Source organism: Tenrec ecaudatus, chromosome 4 (genome assembly GCF_050624435.1).
Source record: "Tenrec ecaudatus isolate mTenEca1 chromosome 4, mTenEca1.hap1, whole genome shotgun sequence".
Taxonomy (NCBI): domain Eukaryota; kingdom Metazoa; phylum Chordata; class Mammalia; order Afrosoricida; family Tenrecidae; genus Tenrec; species Tenrec ecaudatus.
This window is the reverse complement of record NC_134533.1, coordinates 82,869,450-82,882,968: the sequence shown is the minus strand read 5'-3', so window position 1 is coordinate 82,882,968 and position 13,519 is coordinate 82,869,450. Positions and strand designations below refer to the sequence as shown.

Here is a 13,519-nt window from a genome sequence, read left to right as displayed (position 1 = left end):
GTCTGCTGGCGAACAGGCTGCCCTTTTCCTCGCCCGATAAGCAGCTGCGAAGCTGTGAAGAGATGGCACGCTGTGAATGACTCCGGTGGGAAGAAATCTGCTTCGTCAACTCATCCTGCATCAAGTGCCCATGGAGTAGCACTGGCACTTGAATGTCTCTCTGCCAAGGGACTGCTTTCCTTCTTTCTAATTCTCTGTTTACACAGGGGAAGATCAGAAACTGGGCATTAAAGAACAAGCCCGGGGGTGGGGTGGGGGGGCCTGCAGAACACGGGGGAAAAAATGACAGCAAGGTGGATCCCGTCCATCTGAGGGCGTGAGATTCGGAACTTCTGGTCCAGTAAATGGAAAAGGGGCCTTCCAAGGCTGTGTGCTGCCCCCAGAGAACTGCTCAAACTCACCTGACTTAGACACCAGGGTCAAGGCGGTTGATTTGAAGTGTAATTATGTTTTTTTGGGGAGGCGGACCCGTTTAAATTTCTCCACGAAGAATTGAGGCTCTTTATCATCAACTGGTTCATCTGTGAAATTGATCATGTGTAGACTGAAACATCCGTCCAAATTTTGGCTTGTGCCTTAATTGAACTTAGTCATTGAACTTCGAAAATGTTGCTGCCGAAGGAGTTTTAATAACATTTTCTATGTCGACAAAACTTTTCTCAGTTTTTAAAACCAGAATAAATATTTTATGAAAATTGAAATACTTGAAAAACTCAAAAGTTATTTTTCTCTAAACTCGCTGGGTGGTGTCAAATGTGTAGCAGTGGGGGAAAAATACATCAGTATTTCTTTGTGTGAAATAGAAGACTCCACGTCTGGATTCCAAAACTGAACTGTGAGGTGTTTTGCAACAGTTACCCGGCTCTTGGCCGAAATCCAGTTGGATCAAGCTGAGACCTGAAAAGCTTTCTGGACTCCTGTGGCTGTGGAAAGACCCAACAATGCCAGTCAAGAAGAAAGGTGGGCGATGAGGCTTCCTATATAATGCTTGTTTCTCCTTTTTAAATGTTGGGTTCTGAAAGTTGTCATTTACACTGTTTTCCATTTGATGATACATTTTTATTTGGGGGAAATAGCTATGGTAATAACTTTAGCCAGTGGTACTTCATTCAGTAATATTATTTTGCTAAAGTAAGATGAAGTGGGACTCCCGTGTTTAATCTGGAGTCAATTTGGTGGGAATTAATAACAGCATTACAGTTAATTATAGACATTGGTTATTTCACAAACCAAATAGTCTACATCATGCTTTATAATAGGAATCTATTTGGTGCCACATTTTTGGAATTTTCTATAGCTTGTTACCTTAGATTGTTGAAGGTTACTTTTAATCAATCTTAAAAAACAAAATAAAACAACACAAACATCAACAAACCTGAACAGTGGAGCTCTTCTGCATGGATTTAATACTTATCAAGATAATCACATAGTTGTAGAAAAATAGCAAAGTTTACACTGAACACACTTGGAGATTTACAATTTGTCTTTTGATTAGAAAAATGAAACTAAATTTAATATTTTCTTTAGTGTAAATGTTCACATTTGTAATAAAGCACAACTTTTGGCACTGTTGTGTTTTTCTAGATGCATATATTATCTAATAACACACTTGGTAAATTCCTCAAATAAGGCAAACATCTAGCTCCTCTTCACCCCTACATCCCCACTTTTATAACCTGGAATTGATCTAGATCCAGTGGGTTTCAGAAGTATGGTCTATTATACATCCAACCTTGGAGAGTTAAGTAAGCCCGAGCCTACCCCAGGCTAACTTTATTCCTAATATTCTTAGTAAAAGCAGTTCTTTTCTCCCCCTTCTTCTTATCCTCCTCCTCTTCTTCTTCCTTTTTATTATTTTTAATGGCATAGAAGATCATGTCAACCTTAAAGACTTTTCTCAAGAACTTTTAATCAAAATTTATTTGAACACCCTTGAACTCTGTTATCCTGGGCTAGCATATAGCTCTAAATGTTGGCCAGTTATGGGAGTTGCTGGGATCTAAAACTAATCTATAGTTTTGGAAGACACCATGAGAAATATTGTAATCCAAGGTGAGATGTTCATTCAAGTTCATATCTGCAGCATGGGAAAATGATATATAAAAACTTGGCAATACTTTGAACTGTCCCTTTGCAGACTGGGATTTAAGATGGTGATTCCCAGTTACCCCCAAACCCACCTTCACCCTGCCCCCTCAACCTGATAATATCATTGAGAGAGGTAGCTTTTATAAAATCTTGGAGGCACACTTGTGTAAACTGGACACAGTTTATTTTTTAGCATATATCCAATAAGCAATATGGATCTTTGACTTAGTTTCCTCTGTCTTTAAATTCTAATCAATTTTAGTTCTATGGACAAAATCTCTTTTGGACTGCCTTATTTGGGCAAATATTTGAAACAACTACATTGTATGTATTTTTCAGTGTGCGTCTGTGTTTTAGAGAGAATAAAGGAGGGGAAGAAAGGGGGAGAGAGAAGAACGGAAAGGTGAAGACAGAGAAAGGGATAGAAAGATTAACGGGAAGGAGGAGGAGGAAGGGCAATTGATGGTCTAGGTATAACTTACTGAAAAGAGTGAAGTTAAGGTTGTTGTTTTTTAAAATCATTTTATTGAGGTCTCTTACAGCTCTCATAATAATCCATACATCAATTGTATCAAACACATTTGTACATATGTTGACATCATCATTGACAAAACACTTTTTCTACTTGAGCCTTTGGTATCAGCTCCTCTTTTTTCCCTCCTCCCCCACCTTCTCACCGTCATGTACTCTTGATAAATTATTATTATTTTCATATCGTACACTGTCTGCTGTCTCCCTTCACCAATGTAAACTTAAGGTTTTTAATCTCTGTGCTTTTAAAAAGCCTTTATCTTTAAATGCACTGTTTCGGAATTTCTGTTACTGAAAATTTTAGTTTATGATAAATAATTTAATATGTATTCCAGCCCCATATCCTTCCTTTTTTATTCTTTTCCCCTTGTTCCTTACCTTTCCCTCTGCCCCTCCTTTTCTTCCTTCTCTCCTCTTTAACAATACATTTATTGTAATGATCAATTTTTTTAGTAAATCAACAAGTTCTAATTAGTAAAACAAATATGTTTTGATTATATTAAAGTATATGCACTGTGTAATTTATTTTCTGAAATGAACTTTCCTGAAAGTTTTATATTATTTTCAATGTATTAAAACAATTAGTATTAAGATATACTTATATGAAGGGACTTTAAAAAGTTCATGGAAAAAATCCATTATATTTGATTTCCATTTTTTCCACAAACATCTTCAAGCTTTCTCACATCGTAGTTATTAACAAAAGCTGAACCAACCTCACGGTCACTGAATTGATGCCAATTTATTGTGACCCTACAGAGCAGGTTAGATCTACCCCGTGAATTTCTGAGGCTGTAACTCTTTTTGAGAGTAGAAAGCCCCATCTTTATCCCAAGGTGTAGCTGGGGGTTTCGAACTGCTAACCTTTTGGATTGAAGTCCAGTGCATAATCATTATGACACCAGTGCCTCCTTTAGTTATTACAGGTGCATTATATTCTCTAATTGGTTAAACTTACTATTTTTACTGTTTCTATAACAAATATTTTAAGTATTTTTTGTTGTTACTTGCCATTGAGTCAGCTCTGACACATGAGGACCCCATTACAACATAATGAAACATTACCCATCCTGTGCCTTTGTTATAATTGTTGGTATGCCTGAGTCCTTTTTTAAAAGAATAGTTTTATTGAGATAAAATTCACATATCGTACACTTTCATAGCTCATTCATATTTAAAGAGTTTTATATATATCACCTCAATCAGTTCCAGTGCATCCTCCCCACTCCCATATTGACCATTTGCTCCTCAATTCCCCTCACCCCCCGCCTTTATTCCTGAGCTGTCATATTATTTTCTCTATACGGCTGTCCCTTCTGTGCTTCATATACTGGGAAAAATACCAAAGTGCCTCCCCACATAAACAAGAGGAAGGAAAAGACAACTGGCAGTATTAAAATAAATTAGAACACTCTGTCAAGAAACAAGTGGGAAAAAAAACCAAGTGGGAAATATTTAAACCTAGAACAAATTCATGTCCCTTGACTGGTGAAAGGGGATCTGCCAGAGGCTTAATCTGCATAGGTACTTTGTAAATGGATTTTGGCTCCCACTGTCCTCCATAGCCTTCTACAAATTGTGTGTTCCCAATTTAAGCTCTGATACATTTCCCTCAATTGTATTTGACTTTTGTTCTTTGTCATCTTTGGATCACATCGACTGGTGTGCTTTTTTTCATGTGAATTTAGTTGACATCTCACTTAGATGGATGCTTGCTGGAATACAAGCCTTTAAGATTCCATGTGCTCTTATTGATGACTGGGTACCATCTGTTTTCTTCGCCACACTTTGCTATAGCACCCATATTTCAGTGATTTCTTCCTGAAGGTGTATCAAGCTGGGCCATGTCATGAGAACTAACTATTCTTAGATTGGGGCTAGAATTAAATGGGAGCCCAGAATCCATTCACTTGTCCATGGATTATGTATGATTAGGGGACTCATTATCATTTTATAACAACACAGGCAACCGTCCCACTGGAGCATAAGTAATCCCACTGATCACATCAGTAATTCATCCCTTGAGTTCATTTCTGTGGTCACTGTGTATTTTGAGCACTCTCCAACCCAGGGGGCTTATCTTGCACCATTATATTGGACAGTATTCTATTGGGATCCATGGTGTTTTTATTAGCTAATTCTAGGAAGTAGATTATCAGACACTTCTAGTGTGCATTAGTTTGGGAGCTCTGTTAAAACCTATTTACTATGAATGATCCTGCTGGATACCTTTGGCTTGACCTGTACAATTATAGTAACACACAAGCCACCACAGTGTAACAAGGTGACAGATTATAAAGTACAGCTAAAATCTATTCTGTAGAATCCTCTGTCATCTTGACCCTTTTTCTTTCCATTGTTACAAGTGGCAGATAAGATGGAATATACTTTCAATGCTTATCAATCTTGAGTATATATATTTTAAATTATAAAAGTCTCATGATAAATTTTATTTTGGTGCATATTTAATGTATTGTTATTAATATTCAAGGAGCCCTCAAGGACTTAGTTATCAACCAAAGGGTCTGATTCAGACCCTAGCCATGCCTTGAGAGAAAGCTGACAGTCTGCTTCCATCAAGTTTTACAGCTTTGGAAGCTGTGGGGTAGTCCTACTGTGTCCTGTAGAGTCCCTGGGACTCAGAGTAGACGCTACAGCAGTGGGTTGGGTTTGGATTTTGTCAGTATCCATGGTTGGTAACATGCAACCATGGTGGGAAATGGAAATATGTGTGATATCTTGGTGGAAATGGAAATATGTGTGAGATCTTGGAAAGTCCGTTTTTAGGAGCTATTCTTGAGTGCTTCTACATAAGCTGAAACCATTTTCACTGCTGTTTTTATTTATGAGATTACTTGCTACTTCCAATTCAATCGCTTCACATTTTTACAGCTTTTGGTTTTATTAACATAAGATTCTTTTGTTTCTCTATAAGTGATCCCCACCCTGCATCTAACCCCACCCCCACTCTTCACCTAACATTTATGTGATTTGTTTTGAATGGAACCTTTAGGATATTTTTTATTTATTTTAATTTGTGAAAATGTAGGGCCAATTCAGGAAACTAATAATAACATTCTCTCATATGATATAAGATCATGGCATATTGTAAGGGTTATTTCACAAGACTTCTTGAAATGACTTGATCTAATTGCATGTTAGATTAATGTAAAGAAATAAAACTTAATGATGGTTGAGTCTTTCTCTAGTATTTCAACAAAATGTTGTTTTAAAAAGAAAATACTTTAGCAGGATTTTTCAGCGAAATGCAATTTTCTTTTTAAACTTTCCCCCCCTCATTCTCCTTATTGTCACAAAATGCGTAAGAAATAAATACTTCTAATACTTTGAGATAAATGTTCATTTCATTTTTGTGCTCATTTTTATTGCTTACTTAGTGATCTTTTGAGCTACTTTAAAACTGGTATAAAAGTTTACCTGCCATTATTCACTTAAACAACATATGAAACTTTCCTTTAAATTTGTTTTTATTTGCAATTGTTCTCAGCACTATAATAGCATGTGTATAAGCTATTTTTAAATTTTATTTTACTATGTATTGGAAGTTGCATGACATTATTGTTTTGATAAACAAAACTTTTTCATGTTATTGGTGAAAGTTTCCACAGAAAATTAGCTTATCATTTAACAATTTCTACGTAAAGTGTCTAGTAACCTTGATTACATTTTTAAGAATTGTCAACATTCTCATTGTTTTTATTCTGACTTCTATTTCTAATAATCTAGTTTCCTTGCTCATTATCCTCTTGTATTTGTTTTGAGTGCTTGGAGTAATTGTGGACTGTTCAGCCCTACACAGATGATTTTTTTAAAGCAACATTGTGTTCATGGATGATGTTCTTTATTTTATTGACCAGTTTTTTTCTTAGCTAAAAGGTGACCTGGGATATTTTCTGTTCATGGTTTAAAGAATATCTCAGGGCAACAGTTTCTGAGGCTCCTTTAGTCTTAAGTGTTCCTTTAGTCTCAATTGTGGACCTTTCAAGAATTTGAATTAGGTTCCATATTCTCCTTTCCCATCAGGGACCATCTATTATGGCACTGATTGGAAGAGCTGATAGCTAAACCACCTAGTTCTTCTGGTTGACGGGGAGATGAGGCTCAGATTCATATAGTCTGTTGGTCCTATAAACTAGTTTCTTCTTTGAGTTTTTAGTTTTTTTCTTTGTCTTTTACTCCTGATAGGTAAAATGCCATTATTACATATTTTGGTATTGTATTATATTAAAGGAAGTTGAATGATAGCATATAATTAGAACACTAAGAAAGGAAATATCCATGTATCTTAGACACATCCATAAAGTTTATATATTTTTTGCTTCCTAAATTTGCAGAGTTTATTATGCTTTTGGTTTTGATTGACTGTACACTCATAAAAGTGTCATATGTATATATATCTCTGAGGAAGAGGGCCAGAGGGATGAATGAGGAATGGGCATGGCTGAAGAGATTAGCTAAATGACTTATCCCAAGAAAGAGAAAGGGAACTATAAGACACTAGTATGTACTTTGTATATATTTCCAATTTTCCTAAGGACAAATTGGCAAAGTAGGTATTTTTATCCTTGCTTTATTTAGAAGATAATTTAAGTTCAAAGAGACTACAATTTAATGTGTGAGTGAATGAATAAGACAAATACATGAATTTTACCTGTGCTATTACTGGAAATTTACTTAAAAACTTTAGATATAAGTTTTCTTACTTGAAAAATTATAATGATAACCAACTCGTTGCAGTATTGAGAGAATTAAAATAATATAAATGTATATAATATACCTGTTAGGAATTGAGTCATGCCTCATCTGTCCACCAAGTATATATTATATATCCTGTAGTTACAATTCCATTTGGAATAGTTAAAATAAGGGATTTTTGTTATGTTGATGAGGCCAGATTAGTATAGGGTATATTTTGAGTCAATTTTCTTGAGACATAAGATTAATTAGATATAAAAGCGAGTAGGGTAGAGATGTGGGAAGAGAGCTACCAAGCCACATAAATAAACACTACCTAGGATCAGGAGCTCAGAGACAGCAACCTTGCTCATAGCTCGAAGAGAAAGCAAGCTTTCATCTAGGGCAGTGGTTTTCAACCTGTGGGTAACGACCCTTTTGGGGGTCAAACGACCCTTTCATAGGGGTCGCCTGATTCATAACAGTTGCAAACTTATAGTTATGAAGTAGCAACAAAAATAATTTTATGGTTGGCGGGGTGTCACCACAACATGAGGAATTGTATTAAAGGGTTGCGGCACTAGGAAGGTTGAGAACCACAAATCTAGGGCCAGCATCGAGGATACAGACATCTGATCTGCTAAACTGTTATATATTTCTGTTTGTTAAAGCCACTCGTGGCATCTCTGTTATAGCAGAACTAGACAACTCAGATAATACCTACTGGAGTGGCTCACATGGAGTATGTGTTCAGAAAATGTACGTTCCTTTCTTCTGCTCTTCTACAAGGTCTCACAACTAGTAAGTGGTGGAAATACAGATAATATCAAAGACCATCTTCTATAAAAGTATACAATTCTTTACTCTTTAGCTGCTATGTAAATTTTGTTGTGTGGCTGGGACTAAAATGTTTCTTTGCCCTTGGTCCACTGTTCTTTCTGATATTCAGTGTTGCCTGAACCAGACTATTTCCGATCTTGTATGTTGTATACAAAATATTCAAGTAACCTGTAATTTAAGATTATTGATTGAATTGTACTTAAGATGTTTTTAACCATGTGTATGTTGCCTCTCATCCTCAATATTAAGCCTCTGCCAAGGAGTGATGAGCCTAATTAATAACCACTCCCAGTGGAATAGAGAAAGAGAAAAACTTCCAGTAAGAGGAGTATCCTACAGAACTAAGATGTAGTAGCCAAAGGCGTATCCTACAGAACTAAGCTGTTTCATGGGTGCTTGAATTATCCCAACTTCAAGATGACTTGTACACAATTAGTCACGTATCACACCCAGGTGACTATAATTCTTAAAATACATGGCAGGCTTCAAAGAGCCACAAGACAGAGTAAGTACAATAGAACCATAGTACTTGACCACATCATCATCATCATCGGACTTTGACACGAAATGTCGAGAAAATTTTGCATTGGAGCTCAAACAAAACATCAGAAACCGAACAGACTAACGTGATTTTTGTAAACAAAAGCAGTTTGTGTTTTGGTCACTCGGAAGTGGCTTTCTAGTATGCATTGTTGAAACCTTGTGCAATTATGTTCCAATTGTTTTGCTATAATTTTCTATTTTTAGTGGCTTTTTGTACTGTTTTAGATGAAAAAATATGGGTCCTAAGAAAGTTTTTTTTTGAAAAGAATCATCATGATAAGGAACTGGTTTACCATGTTATCAATATTGTTGATAATTTAGTAAACCCTTTTAGAAAACAGTTAGAGAAACGCCAACAGCAGACCACATTGGATAGATTGTGTTTTAAGAGAAAGCCAGAAAAAAATAAAAGAAAGAGAGAAAGCCAGCCAGGTCCTAGTGAAAAAGGACAAAGAAGGAAAAAACTGAAAAGAACCTCCCAGTTGATTTTATGGACGGGGATTCCCCTTCCAAACAATGACTCTCCACACCTCCTCTCCACATCTGTGTCTGCAGATCCAGATTCTCATCCTTCTCAAGATATGGGCCATACCAGTTAAAACTTTAAAAAATGTTGTATTTCATATTTAAAGTATATTATTTAACTCCAAACATCTTTACTTTGAAATTTCTGTGTAATGTTTTGTATAAAAAGGCAAAGTACAGGAAAGGTTAGGCTAAAAACTTAGTGGTTGAGAACAGATTAATCCATTTTCAGTTGTTTCTTATGGGAAAAAATTGATTCAGAACTCAGCTGCATTGCAGGTCAACATTCCTTCTAGAATGGATTATTGTCAAAGTCTGGGGTTCTACTGTAGAAAAAAAATATAGTACATAACAGAAGGATTGTATAATTTATTATCTTGCCATGTATTTTCCAACAGACTATTCCTTATCAATCCTATATAATGTTTGAGAAAGTTGAAAGAGTCAGTTAGACTCTAAGCAGGATTCAAATAGTAATTAACTTTCCAAACTCCTTTTTGAACCCTTGGAAACAGTTGAAATAGAGTGATAAATGTATAACAATGTTGATTATACTTTAATATGGCTGATTCCAGGCAAAATGGCTACAGTCCTGCTCACAGCTCACATGGCTAGATCAGCTATAGATTATATTTCAAAACTAAGCTTTTTGAGAATGATGATGGCAACAAATGTACAAATGTGCTTGACACAATGGATGTTTCGATTGTGATAAGCATTGTACAAGCCCACAATAAAATGACAAAAAAACCCTCTCAATTAAAATACTAAATAACCTAAAAAAACAAAAACCAAAAACTAGGCCTAGTGGTTTAGGCATGGTTTCTCCTCCCACTTTTTTGCCTTAGTGAGACTTGGGTGAGAAAGTTCTAGGATAGAAAGACAGCTAAGACCTTTAGCAGTTGTAAGATGAATAGACTGAATTCATATCTATAGTCATGAAGTGCATGTAAATCACAGAAGTGTCTAAGTAGTCAGTAATAGAGTCTTCTCTTTGGGTTTTATTATATACCACATTTTTTTTAGTATACCAGACTAAGGGGCCCTTATAAACAGGTGTTAGCTGTAACAATACCATATGTTCACTTCATTTCATACATATATGTCATGTATATTGTTTTGCATGTGATTTCATCATATAATTTGTGCCTCTTGCAACTAACCAAGAATATTTCACTGCATTCTGTTTATTCCTTCTTCATGTAAAATTTTCTTCTTTTTATATTTCCTATACGTTGTGGCTTAAATTCTTGGCATGTCCTCCTTTTCATTACATTTGAAAATATCATTTTATTGGGGTCTTGTACAACTCATCACAATCCATACATCCATCCATTGTGTCAAGCACATTTGTACATTTGTTGCCATCATTCTCAAAACATTTTCTTTCCACTTGAACCTTGGGTATCAGCTCCTCATTTTTTCCCTTCCCTCCCCCACCATCCCTCATGAACCCTTGATAATTTATAAACTATTATTATTTTTTCATGTCTTATACTGCCTGATGTTTCCCTTTACCCACTTTTCTGTTGTGGGGGTTATATGTAGAACATTGTAATCGGTTCCCTTTCTCCCCCACCTTCCCCTTACCCTCTTAGTATCTGTACTCTGGTTATTGGTCCTGAGGTGTTTATCTGTCTTGTATTCCCTGTGTTTCCAGCTCTGATCTTTACCAGTGTACATCCTCTGGTCTAGCTGGATTTGTAAGGTAGAATTGAGATCATGACAGTGGGAGGGGGGGGGAGGAGGAAGCATTAAAGAACTAGAGGAAAGTTGTATATTTCATTGGTGCTATACTGCACCCTGACTGGCTCATCTCCTCCCTGCAACCCTTATGTAAGGGGATGTCCAGTTGGCTATAGATGGACTTTGAGTCTCCACGCCACACTCACCCTAACTCACATTGATATGACTCTTTTGTTCTTTGATGCCTGAAAGCTGATCTTATCTACACCTCGTGATCCCACAGGCTGGTGTGCTTCTTCCATGTGGACTTTGTTTTTTCTCAGCCTGATGGCTGCTTGTTTATCTTCAAGCTTTAAGACCCCTGATGCTCTATCTTTTGATAGCTGGACACCATCAGCTTTCTTTACCATATTTGCTTATGCACCCACTTTGTCTTCAGCGATCCTGTCAGGAAGGTGAGCATCAGGGAATGCCAATTTAATAGAACAAAGTGTTATTGCATTGAAGAAGTAGCTATCTTTTCTTATATTCTTTTATTTAAATCAATTTTGGGCATATAATCCACATATTATGCAATTAAATAGTTCAAAGTAAGAAGTTCTGCAGCTACTGTGTCAATCCATCTGCCCTGCCCATTCACTTTATTAATTTTGATATTTTTCTCCAAGGACTGGTCTCTTCTGACAGCATGTCCAACACATCCAAGATGTACTCATTGTTACTAGCTCCCTATTGCCTCTCACCTCCCCTATCTTTTCTTAAATTTTTGATTAAAAAAATTACTCCAGAGAGGATCATATGTACCTGAATTTCTTGGTGCAATATGTCTGGCATTTTTCTCACCAGTACATTTTTTTTAACTTTCTTTAAATTACTTCCTAATAAGTGTCTGTAGTTGTCCTGTGCCCTTTAAGATTTCCCCCCTCATTTGGGGTACCTTTTACTAAGTTTTAATTAGTTTTCAATGCCTTTTCTATTTCATAAAACCTTACTTATTTTTCCCACCTAACAAAACTGAAAAGAAGCACTAAAATTTCTGAGTAGCATGGGAAAAAATTAATTTTAAAATTTCTCAAGTTTGTAAGAAAAAAATAATTTACTAAAAATTTTTGTTTCCAACTTTAAGATGCCCTCAAAGGGTTCAACTTGACCTCTATTGAGACATCTATTGGAAATAATGGAGCTATGGACTCTTGGTATTTGGAAAATACTAATCCAAGAGACATAGAGGGACACATCCTTCCATAGAAATTGTAGAATGATTTTTGATTTTAGATACTGATTAGGAATATTCTCTGAGGCAAGCAATAGACATAACACTGAATGGATTTAATTGAATTTATTTTATAGCTCTTATGTATCATAAAATGTACAAATGATATATGCTAATGACTTGATACCATAATGTGAGAAATACTAATTATTTGGGAAGCTACTCTACTGTTTCATTCATGATGGAACTGATATTATTGATTGCTGCTTTAGATAGAAGAATCTTAATCAGTAAGGAAGATGTACCCCAAACACTGGATTTTAACATATTGAATTGTCGTTCATTTGTATTTTCCCCAATAAATTCATCAGTCAAACAATCTCTCACTATTCTAGAAAAATTAGTGAGAGGGTTCCATTTCATACATGCATGAATTTGTTCCTGATCAGACATGTCTGATCATGTCTTTGAGATCAGTGGATAACTACAGACAAATTCTCTCAGTAAGACACTTTGTCTTAGTCTCATTAGAGTGCTTTCAGAAAACGGTCCAGTCAAAACAGTGGCTTCCCAAACTGTGTCAGTTCAGTTCAAGGCAGAGAGCAGCACAGAAGGTTATGATGACTGGGGAGACTATATTGACTACAGATTTTTTCAAAGGGCACAGGACAACCACAGGGTCTTATTAAGAAGAAATTTTAAGAATATGGAAAAATACACTGGTGAGAAAAAATACCAGGAAAATTGTACCAAGGAATTCTCTTTCTTTCTTCTTTTTTTAAGACAATATACTTGCTCATTCTTTGATGGTGCCAAGCCATGTCTTTTGAGATTTTCATTGGGAAACCTTATTCCATCTACCATATACCCTGACCTTGACCGGTTAGACTTCTTGTTTCCTGTGGAACATCCCTCAAAGATGTTAAAACTTCCATTTTGAAGTAGTCCTAATCATAGGGCACAGAATACATTGTGGAAAATGATTTTATTTTTAAACTTATTGCAAATTGAGTTAAGGTGTACAGAACAGACCAACATTTTGGTTCGTGTCATTGATTGCCACCTTCTCAATGTAACATCACTTTCTGTATTTCCTGTTTCCATTCTTCCTTCTTTCCTAATCCTGTTGAGCTTTGTCCTTGGGGAAATGCTGCCTTTTTGGTTTTTAAATGGTTGACTCAAATGGTATGTGTACCTTAGTGTTATTGTTCACTTTATGACTCACTACCATTGAGTCAATGCTGACTCATAGGGTTTCCAAGAACATAACTGTTTATGGGAGTAGAAAGCCTATTCTTTCTCTCGAGGAGATGCTGGTGTTTTTGAACTACACACCATACAGATCACAGGTCATCTCTTAACCACTACACCACCGGGGCTCCACTGTTCCCTTTGTAG

The 13,519-nt window shown here is 36.0% G+C and overlaps 1 protein-coding gene across 1 annotated transcript in view; it reads left to right on the top strand.

Moving 5' to 3' along the window:
- The first annotated feature begins 294 nt into the window (after nt 1-294).
- Nucleotides 295-13,519, top strand: part of DLG2 (discs large MAGUK scaffold protein 2) — a 2,300,776-nt gene continuing 2,287,551 nt past the window's right edge. Inside the window, exon 1 of the mRNA XM_075548681.1 lies at nt 295-960. Within this exon, the coding sequence (XP_075404796.1) occupies nt 942-960 (19 nt within the window). The 5' untranslated portion in view covers nt 295-941. The remainder of the gene's footprint in view (nt 961-13,519) is intronic.